Source organism: Cnephaeus nilssonii (assembly GCF_951640355.1).
Source record: "Cnephaeus nilssonii genome assembly, chromosome: 18".
Lineage (NCBI taxonomy): Eukaryota > Metazoa > Chordata > Mammalia > Chiroptera > Vespertilionidae > Cnephaeus > Cnephaeus nilssonii.
The window spans coordinates 32,644,448-32,657,268 of record NC_137089.1 but is presented as its reverse complement, the minus strand read 5'-3'; the positions used below and the strand labels follow the sequence as shown (position 1 = coordinate 32,657,268).

The window sequence follows — 12,821 nt, the reverse complement described above, 5'->3', positions numbered from 1 at the left end:
GGCACCTGAATGGGAGGGATTTACCCCCAAGTTGATTGGCTGCACAGACTGGCTGCAACCACTGTGGAGAATCAGCTGTGCAGGGGCTGACCCTATGGAACAAGACTTACTTCATTCAGCAGGGCTCTGATGCCTGCTGGGTCTGCCATTTGGGTGGGTCCCTTGTAGAGGAGATTGGATGGTGCTTCAATGTGGTCTGAACCTGTCCACTGGGTGCACTTCCTGGAGCCAAATGGAATGAGCTACAATGTAATCTGCAGATGACTGTTACTTGTGCTGGGCTTGGAGGTGCCCAGGGGAGGCCAACCTGTGAACCAAGGCTCTCTGCTGCTAGAGCCAGGCCTGGGGTCACTTAGTGAGAGCTACAGGGAACAGCAAGGGCAGATGCTGCTTGTTTGAGGGATTTTAAGAAAATCTGAAGCATGAGCAAAGACAGGCCATTCATATGAAAAAAAACAACAACACTGGAAATAGCTCGGGTGGGCCTGCAAGTTGAGAGGGCCAGAGTCTCGGGGAATTACTAGAGCAGGACAAATAGTGTGAGTCAGGTTGATGGAGACTCAGGTATGGTGCCCACCTACCTGCTCTGTGTGTGTGAAGAGGTCTCAGAAAAGGAACAGTGGCCCCTGCCAGCACTTGTGTCTGGGAGAAATCTGCCCTTCCAGATCTCACCCTGATGCTGGGCAATTTAGTTCCTCCCCGTATGTCCCTGGTGCCTTTGAGCTGCATTCTCAGTGCTGGAGCTAAGAGGGATTGAGTCTGAGTAAGTCCTTTAAGAGGAACTTCCTGGGACTCCAGCAGCCTGTCTCTCTCAGCCTCAATCCACACTGGTTTTTATGGCCAGAAGTTATAGGGACTTCTCTTCCTAGTGCTGGAACCCTGGGCTTGGGAGCCTGGTGTGGGCCTGGGCCCACTCCCTCCTCAGTGGGGACCTCTGCAGCTGAGATATCCCTCCTGATTTTTATCTAGCCCAGTCCACTGCTCCACCCCTCCTGCTAGTCTCAATATGGCTTTTTCTTTATATACCTCATTGTAGGACTTCTGTTCAGCTAGATAGCAGACAGTTCTGAATGATGGTTGTTCTGTAGTTTAGTTGTAATTTTGATGTGATTGTGGGAGGATTCCAGGATGATATTTACCTACACTGCCATCTTGACTGGAACCACTAAAGCACCTTTAAGTGTTCAGGGCATCTGGATTTACGAAGAACTTAAAAACTCCAGAGAGAAATCAGAGTCACTGACAAGCAGGAAACTGTGAGCTGATAACAAAGTCTCTATGATTTCATGCAAAGCATTTTTAACCATTTCTCCATCAGTAAATTGGAATCCAAAAGATAAGTCCTTGGCAATAAAAATAAGTAACCCTGGTGAAGGGATGCTGTGCCCTGCCTGCATCACAGTTGGCGTGGGCATCCCAAACTGGCAGGACTCTCCCCTGACTCACATCCCCATTTGAGAAACCTGCTTCGTCCTTTCCCCAGGTCAGCCCTTGCTGTCTTCGAAAAGGTGCCCACAGCCCGCCTGGGGTGGCTCAGTGGTTGAGCATTGACCCATGCACCAGGAGGACATGGTTCGATTCTGGGTCAAGGCCTGGTTTGTGGGCTCGATCCCCAGTAGGGAATGTGCAGGAGGCAGCAGATCAATGATTCTCTCATCATTGATGTTTCTCTCTCTCTCTCCCTTCCTCTCTGAAATCAATAAAAAAATATATTAAAGCATAAAATAAAAATAAAAGGTGCCCACGGACCTGAATGGGCTGTGAACTAAACGTCTTGCTGCTCCAAGCATGTCTGAGGTCCAGCAGCTTCTTAGAACCGAAGACCTGGTTGGAAATGCAGAAGCCCAGGCTGTCCCCTGAGCTTTCGGAATCCAAATCTGTGCTTAACCAGATCCTTGGGGGCTGTGGCCACATCACGGTGAGAAGCCAGGCCTAGAGCATAACTGAGTGGGGATGAACCCAGAGTGGTCACGGCTGTGGAAGCGTGACCCCCTTTATGTCATGTATGTAATTTTAGCCTGTGTTTCTGGGGAATAGAAAGACTGGGGGCAGGGGGAGTGGATTAAAAGGGAATCCTTATCTCACAAAGCTCGATCAATACATATTGTTCAATTTGTATTATCACCTTCAAGATAAAAAAAAACCCGGTGGTGGGTGAGAGTGCCACTCAGTGGGCCAGTATTACCCTTAAATAGTCATTTCTTAGGGCTGCTGTAATGAAGAAGTCCAGAGTAAGTGACAACAGAAATTTATTCTCTTGTTCTGGAGGCTAGAAGTCAGAATTCAGGTGTAGGCCAGGCTAAGGTCCCTCTGAGACGCATCCTTCCCTCCTCTTCCTGGCTCCTGGGGTTCCTGGCAGTCCCTGGCTGGCAGCTGCCGAGCTCCAGGCTCGGTCCTGGTTGGCACATGGCGCTGTCCCTGGGTGTCTGCCTCCAACACGCTGTTTTCTTCTTCCTTTGGGGAAACCAGTCATATTGGATTAAGTCCCCTCTCCTCCAACTCCAGTATGACCTCACCTGCAACGATGTTACTTCCAAATAAGGTCACATTCTGCTAGACCCCGGGATGCCGGAGGAGGAGGAGGAGGAGGAGGAGGTCGGGGTCAGGGGAGGAGGGCAGGGCTGCAGGAAGGTCTCACAGGGTGTCTTTCCAACCAGACTTCAGGCTACCCTCCCCACTCCCACTTTCATTTACATTCTGTGGCCCTGGAATCTGCGTTTGCAACAAGCCCGACGAGCTCCTGATGCACACACAGCCTCACTTGAAACCCACCTCTGTGGGCATCAGGAGCCCTTGGAAGTCCCCATCCCTCCCAGCCTTCACCCACACCCTGCCTGGACCCCCATGTGCTTGTAGACAGACAATAGGGGGAGTGGGAAAACGAGTCCTGGAGGAAGCAGTTAGAGGAGTTTGTTGTTAGAGTACAGTGACAGGTGATAAGGGCCCTTAAGGATGGCAGGAGACTTTTTTTTAAATTTGTAAAGTTCATACACTAAGCTCAAGCATTTAAAACTAGAGATGCTACGCCCTAGCTGGTTTGGCTCAGTGGATAAAGTGTCAGCCTGCGGGGGTGGGGGGAGGGGGGAGAACTGAAGGGTCCCGGGTTCAATGCCAGTCAAGAGCACATGCTCGGGTTGCAGGCTCAATCCCCACTAGGGGGTGTGCAGGAGGCAGCTGATCAATGATTCTCATCATTGATGCTTCTATCTCTCCCTCTCCCTTCCTCTTTGAAATCAGTAAAAAACAAATCAAAACAAACAAAAAACTAGAGATGCTTCATTCACTCATCAAATACTTGAGTGCCAAGTATATGCAAGACACTGTACTCAGTGCTTTGGGATTTGGGGTATTGCTATAAATAAAAAAGGAAAAAAAGAAAAAAATTTAAATAACGCCAGGAAATTAATATAAGATTGCAATTTAAAACTTATTTTGCCAATTATGGACATTAAAAAAATTGCCATTATAAAAGCAAGGACTTAGATTGTTTAAATATCTATTTATTTTGGATAGGTAATACCAAAAGGTAGGAAGGATGACAGTGAAAAGTAAATGTCCCTCCCACAGAGGCGACCATTATTACTTGAGAAAAGCCATTTAGCACCAAAGAAGTAGGAAGAACATAATCTTAAAATATATATATATATTGCCCTGGCCAGTGTGGCTCAGTTGGTTGGGCATTGTCCCATGCACCAAAAAGTTACTGATTCAATTCCCAGTCAGGGCACATACCCAGGTTGTGGGCTCAATCAGGGCATGCAGGAGGCAGCCAATCAAATGTTTCTCTCTCCTCCCTTCCTCTCGCTCTCAAAAAAATAAAATAAAAATAAAAATAACTTTTAAAAATTATTGATTGCTTTGAGAGAGGAGAAAGGGTGGTGGTGGTGGGGGGGGGAGAGAGAGAGAGAGAGAGAGAGAGAGAGAGAGAGAGAGAGAGAGAGAAAGAGAGAGAGAGAGAGAGAGAGAGAGAGAGGGAGAGAGAGAGAGAGAGAGAGAGTTAGTTTTGTTGTTTCACTTAGTTAGGTGTTCATTGGTTGATTCTTGTATGTGCCCTGACTGGGGATTGAACCTGCAACCTTGGTGTATCAGGACAATGCTCTAACCCAGTAGTCGGCAAACTGCGGCTCGCGAGCCACATGCGACTCTTTGGCCCCTTGAGTGTGGCTCTTCCACAAAATACCACGACCTGGGCGAGTCTATTTTGAAGAAGGGGCGTTAGAAGAAGTTTAAGTTTAAAAAATTTGGCTCTCAAAAGAAATTTCAGTCGTTGTACTGTTGATATTTGGCTCTGTTGACTAATGAGTTTGCCGACCACTGCTCTAACCAACTGAACTACCCGGCCAGGGCCAACCGATAAGACTTTATTTTTAAGAGCAATTTTAGGTTCATAGCAAAACAGGTTGCCATATCCCCATGCCCCCGTATTTGTTTTGTAATGCCATCATTTATGAAAACGTAGTACTTGGGCACTTAGGAAAAGACGCAGCGGAGGGCAGGGTTTGTGGTTGTGTACCACGTTCTTGTACATGCAGCTTCTGTGCAGCAGCAGCTCATGGGGACTGGAATGTGGCTATTTTACTGCAAAAGTAATTGTCAACTAGGAGACTGCCATGGCTTTCTCCCGTGATTCCCTCACCCTCCAGCTAGTCGCCTTCACTCGTGTCCTCATGCTCTGTACTTCCTTAGCAATACTCATAAATGATCATAAATGATTTCAAGCCCAAAACACAACCCCTCATGGTCAGCTTGCCCCACTTTTTAATTGTTCCTACTTTCTTACTTCCACAACAGGAGGACACCCTTCTTAGCATTTGTTACATCTTCACTTTCATTTTCATCATAAGATCACACTTTGTATACATTTGACACGTGCTTCAATTTTAAATGAGTTCTAAAAATCCTATCTTTAATGTCCTATGTGCAGCATCTATTTCTCATGGAATCTCTATATACAAAAATTTCATATTCTGAATGTCATCCTGATGTATAAATTAAATTACTCTGAAGTAGGAAGATGTAAACATAGTATTTCTAGAGATTAATTTCACTTCTCTCAGGATGAGCTAGCTCAAATGTGCTGAGCAGAAAGGCAGTTGTTACCTTTCCTTAAACCCACGGCTTCAACATGACCTTTCACGGAAGGTATAGACAACCTGTAAAAAAATGTCTTCATTCATAGACTAGAAGGGATATAGTCACTTTCTAGGGTGATTGTAACCAAGTGCCACAAACTGGGTGGCTTAAAACAACAGAAACTTATTCTTTCAGTTCTGGAGGCTAGAAGATTGAAGTCAAGATGTCAGCAGGCCTGACTCCCTCTGAAACCTGTAGGGGAAACGTTCCTAGCCTCATCCTCCCTCTGGTGGCTCGCTGGCAATCTTTGGTGTTCCTTGGTTGAGGCTGTCTAATGTCAAACTCTGACCTTGTCGTCACGTGGCCTCCCTGTGTGTCTGTCTTCACATGCTGTCTTCTTAGGACATCAATAGGACTTCATCCTCACTGATCACATCTGCAACCGTCCTATTTCCAAATAAAGACAAATTCTGAGGTCCTGGGGTTAGGACATCAGCATTTTTTTTTTCCATGAAGAGGGAGAGACACAATTCAACCCGTATCAAGGGAGTAAGGTAAACTTCACATATTTACTTTTTTAGATTTTATTGATTTTGAGAGAGAAAAGAAGGGAGAAAAACATCGGTGAGAGAAACATCATTGATCGCCTGCCTCCTGCATGCCCCCTACCTACTGGGGATCAAGCCCAAAACCCAGGCTGGGAATCGAACAGGTGACCTATTGGCTCATGGGTCAACACTCAACCACACTGGCCCGGCCACACACTTAAGTTTTGAGGGCAACTCATAAGGCAGCATTTTTGTTTAATGGAGACAAAATCGTATTTACAAGGAAGTGCATAAAGCACAGGTGCATTTATTATAAAGCAAATACCCATGTAACCCCCACTGCTGCTACCAGAGAAGGCCCGGGTGCCCTTCCTTCATCAACACCCTCCTCCAGATCCACCCAGCTTCCCACATTGCATTGTCAATGCCACCCTGTTTCCTCCAATGTGTGACAGTTCCTCATTCTTTTTTAAATTTACTTGTTGATTTTAGAGAGAGGGAGGTGGGAGAGAGACATCAGTTTGTTGTTCCACTTACTTATGCATCCACTGGTTGATTCTTGCATATGCCCCAGACGGAAATTGAACCTGCAACCTTGGTGTATGGGGACAATGCTCTAATCAACTGAGCTGCTCAGCCAGGGAGTTCCCCATTTATAGCCTTGATATTTTTGATGAGCACTGGCCACTTATTTTGCATGATGTTCAATTTGGGATTGTCTGAGGTTTCCTAATGATTAGTTGAGGCTATATATTTTGGCAAGAATCCCACAGGCCCTGGCCAGGCAGCTCAGTTGGTTGGAGCACCGTGCTGTATACCAAGAGGTTGTGGGCTCTATTCTCAGGGCACATACCTGGATTGCAGGTTTGGTCTTCAGTCAGGGCACCTATGGGGAGGCAACTGATTGATGTTTCTCTCTCCATTCCTCTCTAAAAATCAATAAAAACATGTCTTCCGGTGAAAATATTATTTGGTATTTGTTTTAATTTGCATTCCTCCAAATATGTTTTTTAAAATATATATTTTATAGCTCTTTTTGGTGGACCTATCTTTTTCCTTTTTTTTCTATCAGGTGTTCAGTCCTTTGCCCTTAAATGTTTGAGTTGGCCTCATGATTTTGTAAAGCTAATGAACACTGAATATATACACTGGCACTTTAAAGTTTCCCATCATGACTTCAACCAAGTTAGGTACCATTGTATATATATTATTATCTTGTATATATCCCAATGCAATGCGAGATGCTCTCCTATAAGTTAGGTCCTATTTTCATTTGAACACCCAAGCACATGTAAACTCTAAGGAACACAAGTAGATATGTTCGTTTGTCTCGTTGTATAGTCAATTCTTATGAAACAGGGTTATCTTCTTTCATTATTAAGGTTTTCTGCTTATATTATTTTTTAGCTCATATAGTCAAACCCTATTCTGCCAACTTTACTACTGAGCTCAGATGAAGCTTCACTACCTATGAGAAAAATCAGTACTTAATATGTTCCAAAGCTAGACATAAATTATTTTTTTCTTTTTTTGGAAGTCAGTCAAATGTGGTTGTGTGGAGGTATTTTTTGAATAATTAGACACATTTTGGTATCATTTACACTCCTACCCTATTGACTATTAGAAGATAAAGAGACAATTTTCCAGTTAATAGGGTATATTAAAATTAAGCCGAAACCGGTTTAGCTTGGTGGATAGAGCGTCGGCCTGAGGACTGAAGGGTCCCAGGTTCGATTCCGGTCAAGGGCATGTACCTTGGTTGCAGGCACATCCCCAGTAGGGGGTGTGCCAGAGGCAGCTGATCGATGTTTCTAACTCTCTATCCCTCTTCCTTCCTCTCTGTAAAAAAATCAATAAAATAAAAAATAAAAAAAATTAAAAAAAATTTAAAAAAACCCTCACACACAAACAAAATGTATGAAGATTCACTTTAGTTCCCATACACAAAGTGTGGCAAAAGTAGGTTTACAGTTGTATAGAAAATAACAATAAATAATAATACAGGAATAACCTGTCTTTCCCATACTCACAACTATAAACCTACATTTGCTCCACCTTGTATTGGAGAATTATATGCTACTCTTCCAAAAGTCTGCTCTCCATTCAGTTGTCTTAAATTCAGAAGAGAAACAGTAAAACTACTTTTATGAAGATTGCAATATTGGAAGGTTACATGTTGAGACTTTAAAAGTTGTATTTATCTTTTTAGTGACCGATATAAAAACTAATCCAAGATTAAAGTCTCAATTACAGTATTAAAGATTCAATTACAGGTGCCACTATTACGTTACTTATGATAGAAATGATAAAACGAGCAAAGAAAGCAGACAGTAACATTACTTTGTCAATTGACTAAGTAGATGAGATACAGAGAAAGTGGTAATGAACTAGAGGAGTCCACTCACTACTCACCCCTGCAGTCCAGGCCAGAGGCAGGTTAAGGTTGCTGTGGTAGGAGCTGTATTTGAGGGCTCTATCTTTTCTTAGGGTATTAAAGCACATGTGCTGTTTTTGTTTACTTAACCATTAGTTGCTCTCCTTATACTTGATTTATAAAAAAATTAGGCTAGACAGCATGGAAAAGAAACACATTAAACTTCTGGAAAACCTCATAGCAATTTAAAAATAATATCCAAAGAATCATCCTCTTCTTGGTGTGGAGTGGAACATTTCTAATTGCTTTAACTTTCTACTCATCACTAGAGAAAGTGAATGGTACAATCAATGATTCTGGGTATGACCACTTTCAAGGAAAAATAGTTTGTAATAAAAATACTCAAGATATTCCATTTCTTCTCCCCTTCCCCTGCCCTCCAGGAGCTGGTTAACACAAAACTAAGATAGGTGACATGCCCTAAGAGTAATACTATAGCTTTCACAGGGCATTGCAGAACATTCAGGGAAGACATAGAAAATAGGTGAAATCATGAGCGAACTGAAGGTTAGTTTCATATTTAGAACTAGAAAATAGGTGAAATCATGAGCGAACTGAAGGTTAGTTTCATATTTAGAACTTGTTTATAAAGATTTCTTCTAGTTTAAATGTGCTTTTGTGCTGGTTGAGAAGAAAATATTGCTTACATCATCAATAACCAAAAGAATTTCAATATTGTGAAGTTTTATAACATTTTAGCAAATTTTTTAAAAAGGGCATTAAACATTCTGACCCTTTAAAAAATATGCTTAGATACATGTAAAAGCTGTGGATGAACTAAAAAAATAGATTTTTAAAAACTGATGTGGTCATAATAAAAAAAGAACACTTTTATACATAGGATTTTATTTTGCACTGCTATAACAATTTCATTATAGACTAGGGAAGAAAAGGGGAAAAAAAAAGGATAAAACCATCACACTGAGTAAGTTACTAAAGCTTTTCTACTTTTTAACAGGATCTTCCATCTGGTAGATTTATTGTCATATCCCCTTCAAAACAGACAAGAATTACCATATTTAAAAGATTATAGATTACCAATGAAAGAAAAATTTTACACAGTCACTGTACATCAAGGTTGAAAAACTGTCCTGCATGGAAAATATACTTAGAAATCATGTGAATAAAAGAAAAGTTATTGTGTTTAAGGAAAAATTGAAGTCCTCATAATGTGCCACCTAAATGTGGACATTCATTCTTCTTGGAGTCGCTTAGGTGTATGAAGTTCTTGCTTCTGCCCATTTCACTCATTATACTGTGTTTTTACCCAACAGCATTCGTTAAGGCAAACAAATCCTTTTCTGAGGAGGTCTTAAAGAAATTGTGGACAAACAGCAAACTTTTGGCATTAAAACAGGTTAACACATACATAGCCTTTATAATGTACATTAAGCATATTTTTCTTGGACTAGTGACAAGAGAAGATGAACATGCTTGCTAACAATGTCAAAAAGTTTAAAATTCAGTGTCCAAGCAATTCCTAACAATGCTTTAAGCTCTAAACAGTTTAGAATTTAGGCAAATGCATTAATGAATTCAAGCTTGGCAAATTACACCCAAGCAGGTTATTAAACTATATATACAGAAAGTAACTGATAAATATAGAATTAAAAGAATCCTTCTGTTTTTCCTTGTAGCCTTGAAAGTTGACAAACTTTTTGAGGACAGTTCTATTAATATTAAACATTAGGTAACCACAGGTGTTGGGAAACCTAACTACACAAACTGATTTAAAATACTCAAGATGACTCTGTAGTGTTTAATACAATTCAGTTCGTAGGTAAGGGCACAAGACAACATTTAACAAAAATAATCACATCAATTGACCTAGAAATCAAATGCAAATAGTTATGAATACAATCTCCAAAATCTGTCTTTTTAAGTGAACATTAACCATTTATTCAAAGTTATACAAGAATTTGAAAGAGTAAAGTCTTCTGTGACATAAAGCCATTTCAAATAGTTTCATGTCGCAGCTGAGCAGGAGAGGGTGAAAGGAGCAGTGAGTAGCCCCATCTGGGCAGCGCGACGGTAAAAACAGACTCAACAGCAGCCGCCCCCAGCCTGCTGTCCTCCCTGATTGCCTGCAAGCGTGGCGTTGGTAGCAGCATGCTGAGGGCCAATTTTAATGCCATTTGCCTGAAATAAAAGACAAAGAATAATACATGTAACTGTATCCAATAAAAATCCACTGCATTCTTAATGATACAATTTTACCAAACAACTCAGAAAAATATTAAGGAGATTTTTACAACAATTAAAACAATCTCTCAGGGGCTGTTTCTTCCTTTTAGGAACAATATTGTGGAAATATTTCTGAAAACAATTATTGCAAGTCATCTTTAAAAGATAAAACTATGTAAAGCCTATGCTGCTCTAATACAATGTCAAATCTTCTCTGTAGACAGCATTTCTCTCCATGTTGAATCAGCTGTACAGGCTAGGGGCATAAGAGTGTTCTGTGTCATCAATAATTTCTATGATCCCCAAAGACATGGCAGCTTGCCAAGAACCCACACACAGAGCAGTTCTTTCATTCATCAAACTCACACTTATGTCTTAACCCTCACTCCCTCAAGTGGATTTTACCTAAAAATACAACACTTTGAGAAAAGTAATACAGTAGCTTCAGAAATTAAGCTCTTAAGGAAACTTTACGTCACAGTAAATCTCAGATTTATAGTGCTTGGCAGTTGTTCTGCAACAGTAGTAGCCTTGGGGTTTCTGGCACTAGCTCAGTATTGACAGCAGCTGATGTGGTTTCTTTTCGCTCTTTTGACTCCTCTTTAATAAAAAGCATGCCCTATGGCTCATTGGTTTTGCCCCCTCTGGGCTGGTAGCAACTTCTTGAGGAATCAAGGAGTCAGATTTGGCATTTGGCCAAATAAATCGCATGGCCTGTTGGCTCCTGACAGCACGTTACAATCAAAGCTGCACCAGGCACAGTGCAGCAGTCAGCTACTATATGAAACCAGACAGAAACAATGAACATGCACTTTTACAGAGAGGCTCAATTACTGTTCAATTTATATGGCATTAGTCTCTGAATGGTATCGCCTTTAAATTAACACAAGATCTATTGCCATATAAACCTAGAAGATAGGATTTAGGAACCATAATACTCCAAATTAAAACAAATGAGAAAATCAAGTACTTTTTAGAAAATTTAGGCAAACTGTTTGGTTTCAGCAAAGAATACTGAGGCAAATAATAAAGAGCCTCATTTATGTATAGGCCAAGAGACACATATGCAATGGTTTTCTAATACAGTGCTTTTCTAACTGTAACTGGGTGAGGAGTAAGAGTTTCGCTTTTGGAAGCAAAAGGGCTTACTATAGAATGGCAAATACGTTTATGTAACAGTAAATAATATGCTATAGCCATAAAGTGGGGATTTAGGTCAAAATGAAGACCTTTAGTAAACACTTTGAATTATATGCTTCATAGCTTTACATTTTATCCTAATCATGTTGATCAAAATGGGCTCAAAATAATTTTATAAAAAACAAACACAAAACCCCCAAGAAAAGCAAACCAGTGCCAATGGCCAATTACATATATTAATTTAATTTCCTGAAAATATGCTATGCTATACTAAAAATAATTTTCAAATTAGGTATTTCCCACTTTCATATCAGACAACAGGGAGAGCATCATCTTGCATTAGTGACATAGTACATGCATTTACACAACTAGAAAATTATTCCCCAAAGCAGATGACACCATATGGACATGTGGATGAAAGTGGATTTTCTTCTCTCTTTGGAGGATTATATTATTTTGCATTGCTTACAACAAATGGATAGGGTCACTGGCTTTAATTCATTTGCACAGATATAGAGAGATGCTCTACTAGAACACAAACATTTAACTATTTTACAATATCCAACAATTTTCAGTTATATGATTATAAACTAATGTATTAAAGGACAACACATATCCATTTTAGGAATTAAAGAATATAAAGTCATGAATCCAAGTAGTAATTAAAATTCAGTTTTAAATTAATTAAAGTATATGATTATCTAACCACTATGCTGTACACCTGAAACTAATACAAAGAGTAAATGTAAACTATACTAAAAAAACACAACCACATACAAATAAATATTAGCCAATAATTTTTATATTTATATACCTCATTATTAATGTCAAAGACTCCTTCTTGGATTTTTTCATAAATTTCTTTTGCTGTATTAATAAATGCCTGAAATATAAGGTAGAAAAATTGGTACAAATTATTTAAAACCACATAGAAAAAGGTTATTATATAAAAGCTATATAGAATATCATGAAGTTCAACATAAGAAAATCAACCAATTAGTCATACGTTATAGTAATAGAATAAAGGACAAAAATCACATAATAATGTCAATAGATGCAGAAGAAGCATTTGACAAAATCCAACAATCTTTCATGGTAAAAGCACTCAACAAAGTAGAACTAGGAGAGAAATTACTTAACCTGATAAACAGCATCTAAGAAAAACTGATAACTAACATTGTATCCAGTGGAGAAGACTGAAAGCTTTCTCCCTAAGATCAAGACCAGAGCCAAGAGCCCAGCTAGCATGGCTCAGTGGTTGAGTGTTGACCTATGAACCAGGAGGTCACCGTTCGATTCCTGGTCAGGGCACATGCCCGGGTTGCGGGCTCAATTCCCAGTTAGGGGGCATGCAGGAGACAGCCAATCAATGATTTTCTCATCATTGATGTTTCTATCTCTCTCTCTCCTTCTCCCTTCCTCTCTGAAATCAATAAAAACAT

At 40.4% G+C, this 12,821-nt stretch overlaps 1 protein-coding gene and 1 long non-coding RNA gene across 2 annotated transcripts in view; one reads left to right on the top strand and one right to left on the bottom strand.

The window, feature by feature from the left end:
- The first annotated feature begins 7,791 nt into the window (after positions 1-7,791).
- On the top strand, positions 7,792-9,320 carry LOC307114203. The gene is made up of 2 exons (XR_013814955.1): positions 7,792-8,562; positions 8,616-9,320. It is a non-coding gene; the product is annotated as an uncharacterized lncRNA (long non-coding RNA).
- A 480-nt stretch (positions 9,321-9,800) lies between these two features.
- RAB2A (RAB2A, member RAS oncogene family) overlaps positions 9,801-12,821 on the bottom strand; it is a 71,482-nt gene continuing 68,461 nt past the window's right edge. The window contains exons 7-8 of the mRNA XM_079796473.1: positions 12,194-12,262; positions 9,801-10,194 (exon numbers count right to left, since the gene is read on the bottom strand). Of these exons, the coding sequence (XP_079652599.1) occupies positions 10,099-10,194; positions 12,194-12,262 (165 nt within the window). The 3' untranslated portion in view covers positions 9,801-10,098. The remainder of the gene's footprint in view (positions 10,195-12,193; positions 12,263-12,821) is intronic.